General features: G+C 40.9%; 1 protein-coding gene across 1 annotated transcript in view; it reads right to left on the bottom strand.

Annotated features, from left to right (window-relative positions):
* Nucleotides 1–13,497, bottom strand: part of LOC122558083 (inositol 1,4,5-triphosphate receptor associated 2-like) — a 47,892-nt gene extending 34,395 nt beyond the window's left edge. The window contains exons 1-4 of the mRNA XM_043706403.1: nt 12,974–13,497; nt 11,169–11,349; nt 7,271–7,326; nt 1,876–1,936 (exon numbers count right to left, since the gene is read on the bottom strand). Coding sequence (XP_043562338.1) covers nt 1,876–1,936; nt 7,271–7,326; nt 11,169–11,349; nt 12,974–13,187 — 512 coding nt within the window. The 5' untranslated portion in view covers nt 13,188–13,497. The remainder of the gene's footprint in view (nt 1–1,875; nt 1,937–7,270; nt 7,327–11,168; nt 11,350–12,973) is intronic.
* Nucleotides 13,498–14,375: the final 878 nt, after the last annotated feature.

The following is a 14,375-nucleotide window of genomic DNA, read 5'->3' as shown; positions in this document are numbered from 1 at the left end:
GCCCAACAAGTCCACACCGACCCGCCGAAGCGCAACCCACCCATTTCCCTACATTTACCCCTTTTACGTAACACTACGGGCAAATTAGCATGGCCAATTCACCTGACCTGCACATCTTTGGACTGTGGGAGGAAACCGGAGCAGCCGGAGGAAACCCACGCAGACACGGGGAGAATGTGCAAACTCCACACAGTCAGTCGCCTGAGTCAGGAATTGAACCCAGGTCTCTGGCGCTGTGAGGCAGCAGTGCTAACCACTGTGCCGCCGTGCCGCCCTCATCAGTTCCCTCCATCATACCCCAATCCGCTCCTTCATCATTCCTAAAGGTTCCTCACTCCCCATGGCTCATTCCCATGCAATCGCAGAAGTTGCAACACTTGCCCTTTCACCTCCTACCTCTTCACTGCCTGAGGACACAAACTCACTTCCCAGGTGAAACAGTGTTTTACATGTATGTCTTTCAATCTAGTGTGCCGCCTTCACTCTTCACAATATGGTCTCTTTTACTTTGTCAAGATCAAATGCAGACACTGCTTAGCAGGATATGTTGCTTTGTCTGTAAGAATGATCGAGGAGAAAGTGAGGACTGCAGATGCTGGAGATCAGAGCTGAAAATGTGTTGCTGGAAAAGCGCAGCAGGTCAAGCAGCATCCAAGGAACAGGAGAATCGAGGAATAGGAATCCTGAAGAAGGGCTTATGCCCGAAACGTCGATTCTCCTGTTCCTTGGATGCTGCCTGACCTGCTGCGCTTTTCCAGCAACACATTTTCAGCTCTGTAAGAATGATGCCAACCTTCCAATTGCTTGACAATTCAGTAAAACACCTTGCTCCCATGCTAACATTTCCATCTTTGGTCTGCTACAGTGTTCCAATGAAACCCAATGCAAGTTGGAAGAATAATACTTTATTTTCCACATAGGCACTTTACAACCTCTGGTACTTAGTAGGGTTAAACAACTTCAGTGAACAACCTCTGTCTTCCATTTTTCTTACACCCTCACTCTCCCCAGTTGTGTCTTGTTGATTTTGCTGTCAGGAAAGCGGACCTATTTTCTCTTTTCCATATCGTCAGTTACACCTAGTTTACACCTCTATTCCTCCTTTAACATTATCACTCCCTTTGATGTTCCTTTTATCACAGAGGACTGTGTGACTTTGGTACTCGCCACCTCAGAAGTCAATGGAGGAAGGATCATTGAATATTTTAAAGGTGGAGGGAAGATGATTCTTGTTAAGCAATGGAATCAAATCAGATGGTAATGTGCAATTGAAGCACAACCCGGTCAACCGTGATCTTATTGAACAGGAGATTGGACTTGAGGGGCCATTTGGTCTATTTCTACTCAGAGGTGGAATGTTAAAATATGATAGAGCGGTGATGTACTAATTAAAAGATTGCTTCCAATTGCTCCTACTCTCCTTGTATTTCCTGAATGCGCTTTTGAAAATTATTATTGAACTTGATTTCACCACCCTTTTCCTTCATCATTTTAAGAACCTCAATAAATGCCCCCCACCCCCCCTCCAAATTCCATCCTTCTCCAATGAGAAAAAAAACTAGTCTCTCCATCCAAACTAAAAGCGCTCAAGACCAGTTAAGAATATCCCAGGTGTGGCCTGGGATATTCTTAACTGGTCTTGAAGGCTTATAGGTATTGCCTGGGATATCCAGATCCCCTTACTGTCAAGACTGTAACAAGATGGCTACCATCTCAAGAAGAGAAATTACAAACGTAATTTCCAACGTAAAGCAAACACATGACTAAAATTATATTATTAACCACGTCAAACAAAATACCAAGTTTGTGGAGACAGTTTATATAAGTTTCTTTTTGATTTTACTCCAAAAATATTTTGATTCGCTAGGTACATACATTTTAGAGCTGCCCATTTCTTCCTCCAATATTCCTGACATCACATGAGAAGTTTCCTCTCCTGTGAAGAAAAGAAATTATAAAAATTCAGGGATGATCTGAATTGTAAACTTCAAATTAGATGGCACAAATTAAATGCCTCCTGGAACCCGTCCTAAAAACATTCTGATATGACGTAATCACTGAAATTATATCACTGAAATTAAATGCTTCAAACAGAAATTGGCCAACAGGACCAAGTAAATTCCACAATATAAGACCTGGCAACTCAGCTTCTTGAATGTGTTATCTGTGGCCGAGGATATCAAATCAATCCATGTAATTTACTGTCACAATGTTTTATGCTTTGGTTCCATATAAAACTGTGCTGGAGACTGAATTTATCGATTTACTTTCACTGATATAAACAAATCTTCTAAAGTGGTAAGTGAAGTTGATAAGACTACATAAAATCAGACATATAGGACTGAACCTTAGAAGGTGGTGAATATGTGGAATTCTTTACCACAGAGGACTGTCAAAGGAGGGTCGTTAAGCATATTCAGGTTGTGATAGCCAGATTTCAAATCATTGAGGAAATCAAGGACCACAGGGATAAGGTAGGAAAGTAAAGTTGAGGATTATCAGATCAGTGACGATTTCATTTGCACAGCAGACTCAATGGGCTAAATGGCCTATTTCTGCTCCTCTATATTGTGGTCTTTTGGCTAAGTCTGAATTGCATCACTTTTTTTGTAAGTTATTCGCCACCAGGCCTAATGAGTCTTCTCATGACATCTCAGGATAGCAAATGTTGTCCCATTGTTCAAGAAGGGGAGTAGAGACAACCCAGGTAATTATAGACCAGTGAGCCTTACTTCGGTTGTGGGTAAAGTGTTGGAAAGAATTATAAGAGATAGGATCTATAAAGGAACAATTTGCTTAGGGATAGTCAACATGGTTTTGTAAAGGGTAGGCTGTGTCTCACAAACCTTACTGAGTTCTTTGAGAAGATGACTAAACAGGTGGATGAGAGTAAAGTGGTTGATATCGAGTGTGGAAAGAATTATAAGAGATAGGATCTATAAATATCTAGAAAGGAACAATTTGCTTAGGGATAGTCAACATGGTTTTGTAAAGGGTAGGTTGTGTCTCACAAACCTTACTGAGTTCTTTGAGAAGATGACTAAACAGGTGGATGAGAGTAAAGTGGTTGATATCGAGTGTACGGATTTCAGTAAAGCGTTTGAGAAGGATCCCCACAGTAGGCTAATGCAGAAAATATGGAGGCATGGGATTGAGGGTGATTTAGTGGTTTGGATTTGAAAATGGTTAGCTGAAAAAAGACAGAGGGTGGTGGTTGATTGGAAATGTTCATCAAGGAGTTCAGTTACTAGTCGTGTACCACAAGAATCTGTTTTGGGGCCACTGCTGTTTGTCATTTTTATAAATGACTTGAATGAGGGCATAAAAGAATGGGTTAGTAAATTTGAGGATGACACTAAAGTCAGTGGAGTTGTGGACAGTGCAGAAGGATGTTGCAGGTTACAGAGGGACATATAAGCTGCAAAGCTGAGCTGAGAGGTGAAAAATGGAGTTTAATGTAGAAAAGTGTGAGGTGATTCGCTTTGGAAGAAGTAACAACAATACAGAGTACTGGGCTAATGGTACGATTCTTGGTAAAGTAGAATGACAGAGAGATCTCTATGTCCATGTGCATAGATCCCTGATTGATAGGTTTGTTAAGAAGGCATACGATGTATTTGCTTTTATTGGTAGAGGGTTGGGTTTCAGAGCCATAAGGTCATGCTGCAGCTGTACAAAACTCTGGTGCGGCCATACTTGGAGTATTGCAGTTCTGGTCATTGCATTTTTGGAAGGATGTGGAACCTTTGGAAAGGGTTCAGCGGAGATTTACCAGGATGTTGCCTGGTATGGAGGGAGGGTCTTATGAGGAAAGGCTGAGAGACTTGAGACTGTTTTTGTTAGAGAGAAGATTAAGAGGTGACTTAACAGAGACATACAAAATGATCAGAGGTTTATATAGAGTGGACAGTGAGCATCTTTTTCTTCAGATGGTGATGGCTAGTATGAGGGTACCTCGCTTTAAACTGAGAGGTGATGGATATGGGACAGATGTCAGAGGTAGGTTCTTTATTCAAAGAGTAGTAAGGGCATGGAATGCCCTGCCTGCAAGAGTAGTAGACTTGTCAAACTAAAGGGCATTTAAATGGTCATTGGATAAATATATGGATGACAATGGAATAGTCATTCTTCCTTTTGACTGTGGACTGCATTTACACAAATGCAAAAGCATACTGGGTTTTCCCAATTAACTTGGTTTCTCTGTGTACAATTATAATCTCTTCAATGATTGATTGTCACCCCTTCCCCATGATATCAAGATAGTTGGCCTATAAGGCGGAATCTTTTGGGTCTGAGCGATGTATACTACGGTGAAGTGTGTGGCAGAATCAGGCAATATGTGCAGCAAGACCCATCTCAGCATTGAGATCATCCTGTTCCATCCTTTAAGCTTTTTACAAACAGTTCAGCAAGGTTCTCACTAGGCAGCAGCAGATGCCAACTGATGGTGATTATTGCTTGTTAAACAGTTGCAAACAGCCCAACCTGCCTCACTAATGATCAGCTCCCATCATACCAGCTTCGCCAAACAAGCTGGGCATCTAAAATACTTGCTGAAGAAACCAGAGCTATCACCAGGCAGATTCAGTTGACCACATGCTCTAAGCAACCTCCATGTTAAAAACCAAGCATCTACATGTCAGGGCATGTTCTATGGACACCAGCCTCACACAACCCACATTCATGGACATTCACCTGACATGTGCCAGATGCTAAGAATCCATGTGGTATATCTCCATTTCACTTACAGGATGCTTCAGCATTTCAATGCTGACAGTTGATCGACACCAGCAACAGTGTAACGCTGCAGCAACGTCATTGTGTACTCAGGGACACAAACCCAATTCGTCAACTGAACTAGGAAGAATCTCCAGTCTAGCTTTTCACTTGTTGTCATCATATTCACACTCTAAGTTTACCTCGATACTCACAGCATCCTGTCTTGCGATGCCTTGACATTTTGCACTTTTCCTCTTCAGACAGGCACATTTTACCACTGTCATGCCTTGCAGTTTAGTGGAGGCACAGTATCAGGAAGCTTGTCATAGTTGTCAGCTATGGAATTCTTTTTTGTATAATCAAAAGTGAAGTCACTGTGTCTTGACTGTCCTCTGGGATGGTCAATGAACGCTTGAAAAAGCTTTTTTAACACCTGTCCCAGTATCTGCTTAATATGGCTCTGTGTCAAATGTTGTTTGATAATGCTCTTGTGAAGTGTATTAGACATTGAAAGTGTATTCAAATAGCAAGACATTGTTGCTGTGGGGAGTACTTCCAAAAATACGTACAACTGAATATGGCCACCTCACAGAGCAATTGGGGATCCAGTTTAATATCTCATCCAAAGTATGGCAATTTTGACAATGCACAAATCCATCAGTGCTAACCCATATGCCTCTGAGCATCCTATAATGCACATTGTCTGATTATTGCCCTTTCAATAATCACACTCTCTCATTCCTCCTACAAGGGTGCTCCTTTGATTATCTGATAATCTTTGGTGCTGCATCTCCTTAAGCATTCCATAAGACAATAAACCATAAGAAGTAGGAGTAGAAGTAAGGCCATTTGGCCCATCGAGTCCACCCAGCCATTCAATCATGGCCAATGGGCATTTCAATGCTACTTACCCGCACTCTCCCCATATCCCTTAATTCCTTTCAAGATTAAGAATTTATCAATCTCTGTCTTGAACACATTTAATGTCCTGGCCTCTACTGTAGTCCATGGCAGTAAATTCCACAGGCCAACCACTCTCTGGCTGAAGAAATGTCTCCTCATTTCCATTCTAAACTGACCCCCTTTAATTCTAAGGCTGTGCCCACGAGTCCTAGTATCCCCACCTGATGGAAATAATTTCCCAGCAGCCACCCTTTCTAACTTACCCTTTGTAAGTTTCTATTAGATCTCCCCTCAACCTGCTGAACTTTAACGAATACAAGCCCAGGATCCTCAGCCATTCATCGTATGTTAGGCCTACCATTCCAGGGATTATCCATGTGAATCTCCGCTGGACACACTTCAGTGCCAGTATGTCCTTCCTGAGGTGTGGGGCTCAAAACTGGACACAGTGTTCTAAATGGGGCCTAATCAGAGCTTTATAAAGTCTTAGTAGCACCTCACTACTTTTACATTCCAACCCTCTTGAAATAAATGACAACATTACATTTGCTTTCTTAACCACAGACTCAACCTGCAAGTCAACCTTTCGAGAATCCTGTACTAGTACTCCCAGATCCCTTTGTTCTTTGGCTTTATGAATTTTCTCACTGTTTATAAAATTGTCCATGCCTGTGTTCTTTTTACCAAAGTGCAAGACCTCGCATTTGCTTATAATGAATTTCATCAACCATTTCTTGGACCATTCTCCTAAACTGCCTAAATCTTTCTGTAGTCTCCCTACCTCCTCAGAACTACGTGCCTGTCCACCTAACTTCATATCATCGGCGAACCTCGCCAGAATGCCCCCAATCTCTTCATCCAGATCATTTATATATAAAGTGAACAGCTGCGGCTCTAACACTGAACCCTGCGGGACACCAGTTGTCACCAGTTGCCATTCTGAAAAAGAACCTTTTATTCCAACTCTCTTCCTTCTGTCAGACAGCCAATCCTCAATCCATGCTAGTAGCTCACATCAAACACCATGGGCCCTCACCTCACTCAGCAGCCTCCCGTGAGGTACCTTATCAAAGGCCTTTTGGAAATCTAAGTAGTTAACATCCACTGGGTTTCCCTGGTGTAACCTACTTGATACCTCTTCAAGGAATTCTAACAGGTTTGTCAGGCAAACCTTACTAAATCCATGCTGACTTGTTCTAATTCGACCCTGCACTTCCAAGAATTTAGAAATCTCATCCTCAACGATGGATTCTAGAATTTTACCTACACCTGAGGTTAGGCTAATCGCCTATAATTTTCCATCTTTTGTCTTTATCCTTTCTTGAACAAGGGGGCAACAACAGCGATTTTCCAATCATCTGGAACTTTCCCTTTCTCCAGTGATTTTTGAAAGACTGCAACCAACGCCTCCGCTATTTCTTCAGCCACCTCCATTCTCTCAATATAGCCCCTCTAATGGTGCAGTGCAGTGACTCTTGTTACAACCGCTGTGTCCCTCAGTACTGCTCCTCTAACCGTGCAGACGTCCTCTAGTACTGACCCTTGGTCTACCATATTAATTTAATCTCAGCAACCTAGCTTAGATACACTCCATTCCTTCTTTATAAAAAATTCATGTGAACACTGGCATCTGCAAAAGTTTACTTACTGTCTATTGATTGAACAGAAGAATGTTCTCTCATATCTGCTTTATCATCAGATGGCCTGGAAAACAAGCATCAAAGACACTAAAAAGCATAAAGCACAGCCAAATTACATAAAGGAGGTACTGGTAAATCTAGTGGGGAATTCAGAAGAAACTTGTTCACCCAGAGCATGGTGAGAATGGAGAACTCTTCACCAGACAGAATAGTTGAGCCAAATAGCAAGGATGTATTTAAGGTAATTCTGGATAAGCATATGAGGAAGAAAGGAATAGAAGTATATTTTGATTGTAAGACAAAGACTTGTCTGATGAAGAATCACTGAACTTGAAACATAACTCTGCTTTCTTCCCACAGATGCTGCCATTTCTCCAGCAATTTCTGTTTTTTTTCTCTCAAATCTCCAGCATCCACAATTATTTTGTTTTATTTTAGTATACAATTCAATGGAATTTTGGAGCAGGCTTATGGGGTTAAATACCTTCATCCTGTTTCTGAAGTTCACTGATCGTCAATAGGCTGTTCAGTCAAGAAAAGCTCATGATGAAATTAATCACATCCTCACCAATATTTAAACAAATTTGGTTTGGAACAAAAACAAGAATAAATGCCCTACCAGAATTTTCTGTCCAGGATCACAGGAGGTGAGATGGTTTTTACTATCAGCCCCAAGAGAGGTCAGTTAGAGTGGCAGAGACCAGAGTTGGGTCTCAAAATCATCTCATTTTGTATGACATAGATCCACACACAGTAGAATGTGTATAATTCAATCCATTGGTAGAATTCCCACATAGGATTGACGGAACTGCAGTGGTTCAATGAGAAAGACCACAAGCTTTCTGAGGACAATGAAGTCCAAGCATTAATTGTCAGCCAGTCAATCTCCTCAAAGTCCCCAACTCAAATATAAATAATACTTTTCTTCTTTATGATTTGATTGTTGTGGTGAGTTTATATAATTGTTGTAAGCAACAACAGTGGGCTTCTGCTACCATTATCATCAAATATAAAATAATGAGGGGCATGGATAGGGTAAATAGACAAGGTCTTTTCCCTGGGGTGGGAGTGTCCAGAACTAGAGGGATAGGTTGAGAGGGGGAAAATGTAAAACGGACCAAAGGGACAACTTTTTCATATACATATACCCCTGTATATGAAGGAGCTGCCAGCGGAAGTGGTGGGGGCTGATACAATTACAACATTTAAAAGGCATCTGGTTTAGAGGGATATAGGCCAAGTGCTATCAAATGGGACTAGATTAGGTTAGGATATCTGGTCTTCATGGATCGAAGGTCTGTTTCCGTGCTGTACATCTTTATGACTCTATGACTCTATGATCAATACATGTTTACAAGGGAAGAGACTTAAATAGGAAGACAGGGGTATAGGAAGTCGGAGCAGGAGCAGGCAATTCAATCCTTGAAGACCACTCTGCCACTTAGCCTTTTGTCCCATTTTTCATCAGAAACATATCCATTCTTTCCTTGAATCTGTTGATTGACTCTGCTTCCACTGCACTCTGGGACAGTGAGTTCCACAGATTCTCAACCCTCTGAGAGAAGTAGTTTCTCCTCATCTCAGTTCTGAACCTACCTCCTCTTACTCTACATCCATGATCTCTTGTTTGCAATTATCCCATAAGGGGAATATCTGTTCACATCCACGTCATCAATTCCCTTTCACATTTTATATACCTCAACCAAATGTGCACCCCATCGCCACCATTTTCCCCGACCACACTCACCCAACCCCCACCATTCTTTTTAACTCCAGATGTACAAGCCCAAGCTATTCAACCGTTCCTCTAACAACAGCCGTTTCATCCCCGGAATCAACCTGGTGAACCTCCTCTGAACTGCCTCTAGTGCCACCACATCCATCCTCAATTAAGGACACCAAAACTGGACATCATATTCCAGGTGTGGTCTCACCAATGCCTTATATAATTGTAACAAACTTCTTTACTCTTATAATCCAGTATTTTTGCAATAAATGCTTGGATTCCATTTGCCTATCTGAGTATAAAGATCAACTACCACCATAAATTAACTGGATTAAATGGCTTGCTTCTATGCTTTCCTATGTAACTAGGCCTCAAAATTATCATTGATAAATAAGGTGGACTCATGTGTAATCCATCCACATGACATTCTGCCCGATTGGCTCATGAAATAGTTAATACATTAATTTTACACAGGTCAGCCACAACAACTTGCAGTTTTAACATAACTAAACCTGTCAAGGGGCTTCACAGGAGAAATTATCAGACAAAATTTGAGACCGAGCCCCATAAGTGGATAGCAGGCAAATGGTCAACCACGGAAAGGTAGTTTAAAGGAGCATGCTAATGGAGAAGAGTTTGAGAAGAGGTTTAGGGAGAGTATCCTAAAGTGCAGGAGTCCATCAGCAGGCAGCTCAGTCACCATTGGTGGAGTGATCAAATCACTTAGAAGGCACAATTTGAGATGCACAAAGATTTGTGTTTGACTTCACAAAAATACTTGCATTTACTTATGATTTGCAGATACCTGTGTTGGACTGGGGTGTACAAAGTTAAAAATCACACAATACCAAGTTATTGTCCAACAGGTTTAATTGGAAGCACTAGCTTTCGGAGCACTGCTTCTTCATCAGATGGCTATCACCTGATGAAGGAGCAGCACTCTGAAAGCTAGTGCTTCCAAATACACCTGTTAGACTATCACCTGGTGCTGTGTGATTTTTAACTTTGCATTTACTTAGCTCTTTTTTGCAATCTCATGGTATCTAAAAGCATTCCCAGATAATGAGGATCTTCTGAATGCAGTTTCTGTTGTGAGTAGAGAGTTTACACAACAGATACACGGGTGAGAACTTTTATTACACAGCAGAGAAGTCATGACCTGGCCAGAGCTCCAAAAGCTAGTATTTCCAAATAAACCTGTCGGACTATAACCTAATGTTGTGTGATTTTTAACTATGAGAATGGTGGAAACAGAGACAATCAATAATTTCAAAATGAAATTTTATAGCCACTTGATGGAAATAAACCTTCAAGGTTGTAAGGTTATGGAGGTTTATAAAAAGTCATGAGGGGCATGGATAGGATAAAAAGACAAAGTCTTTTCCCTGGGGTAGATGAGTCTGAACTAGAGGGCACAGGTTTAGCGTGAGGGGGGGAAGAGTCCTAAGAGGCAACTTTTTCGTGCAGAGGGTGATTTGTGTATGGAATGAGCTGCCAGAGGAAGTGCTGGAGGCTAGTACAACTGCAACATTTAAAAGACATCTAGATGGTATATGAACAGGAAGGGTTTGGAGGGATATGGGCCGGGTGCTGGCAAGTGGGACTAGACTGGGTTAGGATATCTGATCGGCATGGACAAGTTGGACCGAAGGGTCTGTTTCCGTGCTGTACATTTCTATGACTAGAACAAGGGAAGGGACTGTCTGAATTGCTTGATAGTAACTAGCATGGACTCAATTGTTTAAATAGCCTCCATAATGAAACTATAGCTCCAATATAGAAAAATACAGCAGAGAATTTGCATATAGAAAGCTCCAACAAACATCAAAGTGTTCAGGTTAAACGATCTACATTTTAAGTGATGTTGCTTAAGGGATAAATATTGGCCAGGTCATTAAAAAGAACTGCCTTACTCTTCTTCAAAATAGTGCTAACAGATCTTTTATGTTCATCTGAAAAATCAGTCCAGCGGTCAGGTTATTGCTTCATCCATAAAATAGAGGCTCCAATACTTTAGTGTCCAGCACTATACCAGAAGTGTTCGCTGGATAATGGATTTAAGCCTATAGAGTTGGTTTTGAATCCACAATCTCATGAACCAATGATAAATGTGTTTACCTATCACACCACAGTGGTTTCTATTTTAAACTATTAGAATTTGCTTTTATTTTTCAGATTACCCTTCCTGACAGCAAGTTGCAATCCATCTTTTCATTGTGGAATGGAATCGTTCACGGTCAACAGCAACATCCCTTTTGTTTGGATCAAGCATGTTGTACAATACATGTAGTCTGCCATACTTGTAGCTTTGTCCCGTCATTTCTTGCAAGTAACGAACAATCACTGATGTGGGAACTTTTCCTGTTGAACAAAATAAAAAGTCCAACCTTCAAGAACAGTGCTTCACAAATATCCTACTGTAGCTCAAAGGCCATATACACAAACTGCCTCATCCACTTGGGAGTACCATTCAAATATTATAGGTATGAATGGCAAACTACAAGGGGCCGTACACATGATTTCTCCAGAAACATACTCATAAGAACACAAGATCGTTTATCCCTCAAGCTTGTAATCCAATTAGATATCATAACTCTATTTACCTCATAGCTTGGTCCCATGTTGCCAGTGCGTCCTGACAGAATCTTTGAACAGCCTGGCTCTAATTTTAGAATATGATGCTTAGTTATGGACTCCCCACTAGAGGGACTTATCAAGCCGACCAAATGCACTGATGAGCTTAAAAATATCATTTCCATGATAAGTCTCTGGGAGAATGGCTAAGACATTTCCACCCACTCCTTCTTTGTCTCCTTATATAATTATCCAATTTCTTTTCGAAAGTGACACTTGAATCCTTCTCTGCCACACCAACAGGCTGTTGTATTATTGCACAGATCTCAGAAAGGCACTATAGCTTTAAGACAACTAGATGCCATCACAATATGTGATGGTCTAATATAAGAGATTTCCATTTTACTCTCTGTACAGAAAGCAAGCAGACAAGCAGTCAGTTAATTAGTCTATTAATGAGCTCGTCCACTTTCATGGATAGGAGGAAACTTTTACCCTTCAGTAGAAGGGTCAGTAATCAAGGGGGCATAGACTTAAGCTAAAGGGCAGGATATTTACAGGGGATTTGAGGAAACATTTTTTCACTCCAGAAGATATTTGAAATTTCTTGAAAGGGTGATAAATGCAGGAACCCTCGCAACAGTTCAGAAGAATTTAGATGGACACTTGAAATGCCACAGTATACAAACCTAGAGGCCAAGTACTAGAAAATGGAATTTAGTATATAGTTGTTTAATTACTGGCACAAACACTGATGAGCTGAAGGGCCTCTTTCTGTGCTATAACACTCTTTGAAACTAAATTTTTTCACTGAGAAAGTGCAAATCTTTGGAATTCTCCATGCTGTGTTGATCAGTATAGTCAAGTCAGAGAAGAATAGGATTTTGGGCACCAAGGCAATGTTGGGATTTTGGAATATGCTGGAAAAGTGGATCTGACATAGAAGATTAGGCATGATCTTACTGAATGACAGAGCAGGGTCAAAGAGATATATGGTGAAAGTGAGGACTGCAGATGCTGGAGATCAGAGTCAAGATTAGAGTGGTGCTGGAAAAGCACAGACGGTCAGGCAGCATCTGAGGAGCAGAAAAATTGATGTTTCGGACAAAAGCCCTTTTCCAGGAGCACTCTAATCTTGACTCTAAACAAGAGATATATAGCCTACTCTTGTTTCTATTATTCAAATACATATGGTCTTATATTCTAAGAATATTGGTTCTACTCTCAGATTATAGGTTTTGTTTTAAATGCCAAGAAGTCTTGATAAGTAACCAGAGGAAGAGTCAGACAGGAAGATATAAAGAAGAGAGAAAAGTAAAACAGGAAGAATCAGTCATGGGGAGACAGGACATGAGGAACATTTTACACAAATATCTCAAAAAGGAGATTTTAATATTTATAAATCATGTACCTGTGCCCTCTGTGTCACAAACTTTGAAGGTGAAGTTCAGCAAATCCTCTTCAGAGCAAATATTTGCTTCATTATCACTTTCTAATCTTTTTTCTGAAGGTAAGGTTTCAATGTCGCCTGTTGGAAGTTTATCACAAGTTAATAAATAAGCTAGATAAATGCTTTGGTGAACATACTGCTTGCAAAAGGTTAAAGCAAGCTGCATCTCACACATGCCTTAATGCCCAGCAATAATGATCAAAATCATACCACTGTGGGAGTAAGTTTTAAAAAGTGGGAAAGTGGGAGATAGGAAATTAGGGGACTGGAGATGCTGGGAGTATATTACTGCATGAAAAGTAAAAAGACAGATGAAGAAGAAAAAAATACATATGAACAAAAAGAGAATTTGAATTCTAATCCCACTGTAGCTGGGAATTCCATTTAAGACCTGGGAATTAAAAACTTGCTTTCAGATAAGTGATCATTGAAGATTTTGGATTACTGTAAAAGTGCAATTAAAGATGTGGATTGATGAGGGCAGAGCGGTAGATGTGATCTATATGGACTTCAGTAAGACGTTCGACAAGGTTCCCCATGGGAGACTGGTGAGCAAGGTTAGATCTCATGGAATACAGGGAGAACTCGTCATTTGGATACAGAACTGGGTCAAAGGTAGAAGACAGAGAGTAGTAGTGGAGGGTTGTTTTTCAGACTGGAGGCCTGTGACCAGTGGAGTGCCACAAGGATCGGTGCTGGGTCCACTACTTTTCATCATTTATATAAATTATTTGGATTGTCAGCATAAGAGGTTTGGTTAGTAAGTTTGCTGATGTCAACAAAATTGGAGATGTAGTGGACAGCTACATTAGATTACAACAGGATCTTGATCAGATGGGCCAATGGGCTGAGAAGTGGCAGATGGAGTTTAATCTAGATAAATGTGAGGTGCTGAATTTTGGGAAAGCAAATATTAGCAGGACTTATACACTTAATGGTAAAGTCCTAGGGAGTGTTGCTGAACAAAGAGACCTTGGAGTGCAGGTTCATAGCTCCTTGAAAATGGAGTCGCAGTTAGATAGGATAGTGAAGAAGGCGTTTGGTATGCTTTCCTTTATTGGTCAGAGTATTGAGTACAGGAATTGGGGGTCATGTTGCAGCTGTACAGGACATTGGTTAGGCCACTTTTGGAATATTGTGTGCAATTCTAGTCTCCTTCCTATTGGAAAGATATTGTGAAACTTGAAAGGGTTCAGAAAAGATTTACAAGGATGCTGCCAGGGTTGGGGGATTTGAGCTATAGGGAGAGGTTGAATAGGCTAGGGCTGTTTTCCTTGGAGCGTCAGAGGCTGAGGGGTGACCTTATAGAGGTTTATAAAATCATGAGGGGCATGGATAGGATAAATAGACAAAGTCTCTTCCC

This window comes from Chiloscyllium plagiosum, chromosome 16 (genome assembly GCF_004010195.1).
Source record: "Chiloscyllium plagiosum isolate BGI_BamShark_2017 chromosome 16, ASM401019v2, whole genome shotgun sequence".
NCBI classification, from domain to species: domain Eukaryota; kingdom Metazoa; phylum Chordata; class Chondrichthyes; order Orectolobiformes; family Hemiscylliidae; genus Chiloscyllium; species Chiloscyllium plagiosum.
Note: the sequence above shows the minus strand (reverse complement) of the source record. Positions and strands in the feature narration are given on the sequence as shown.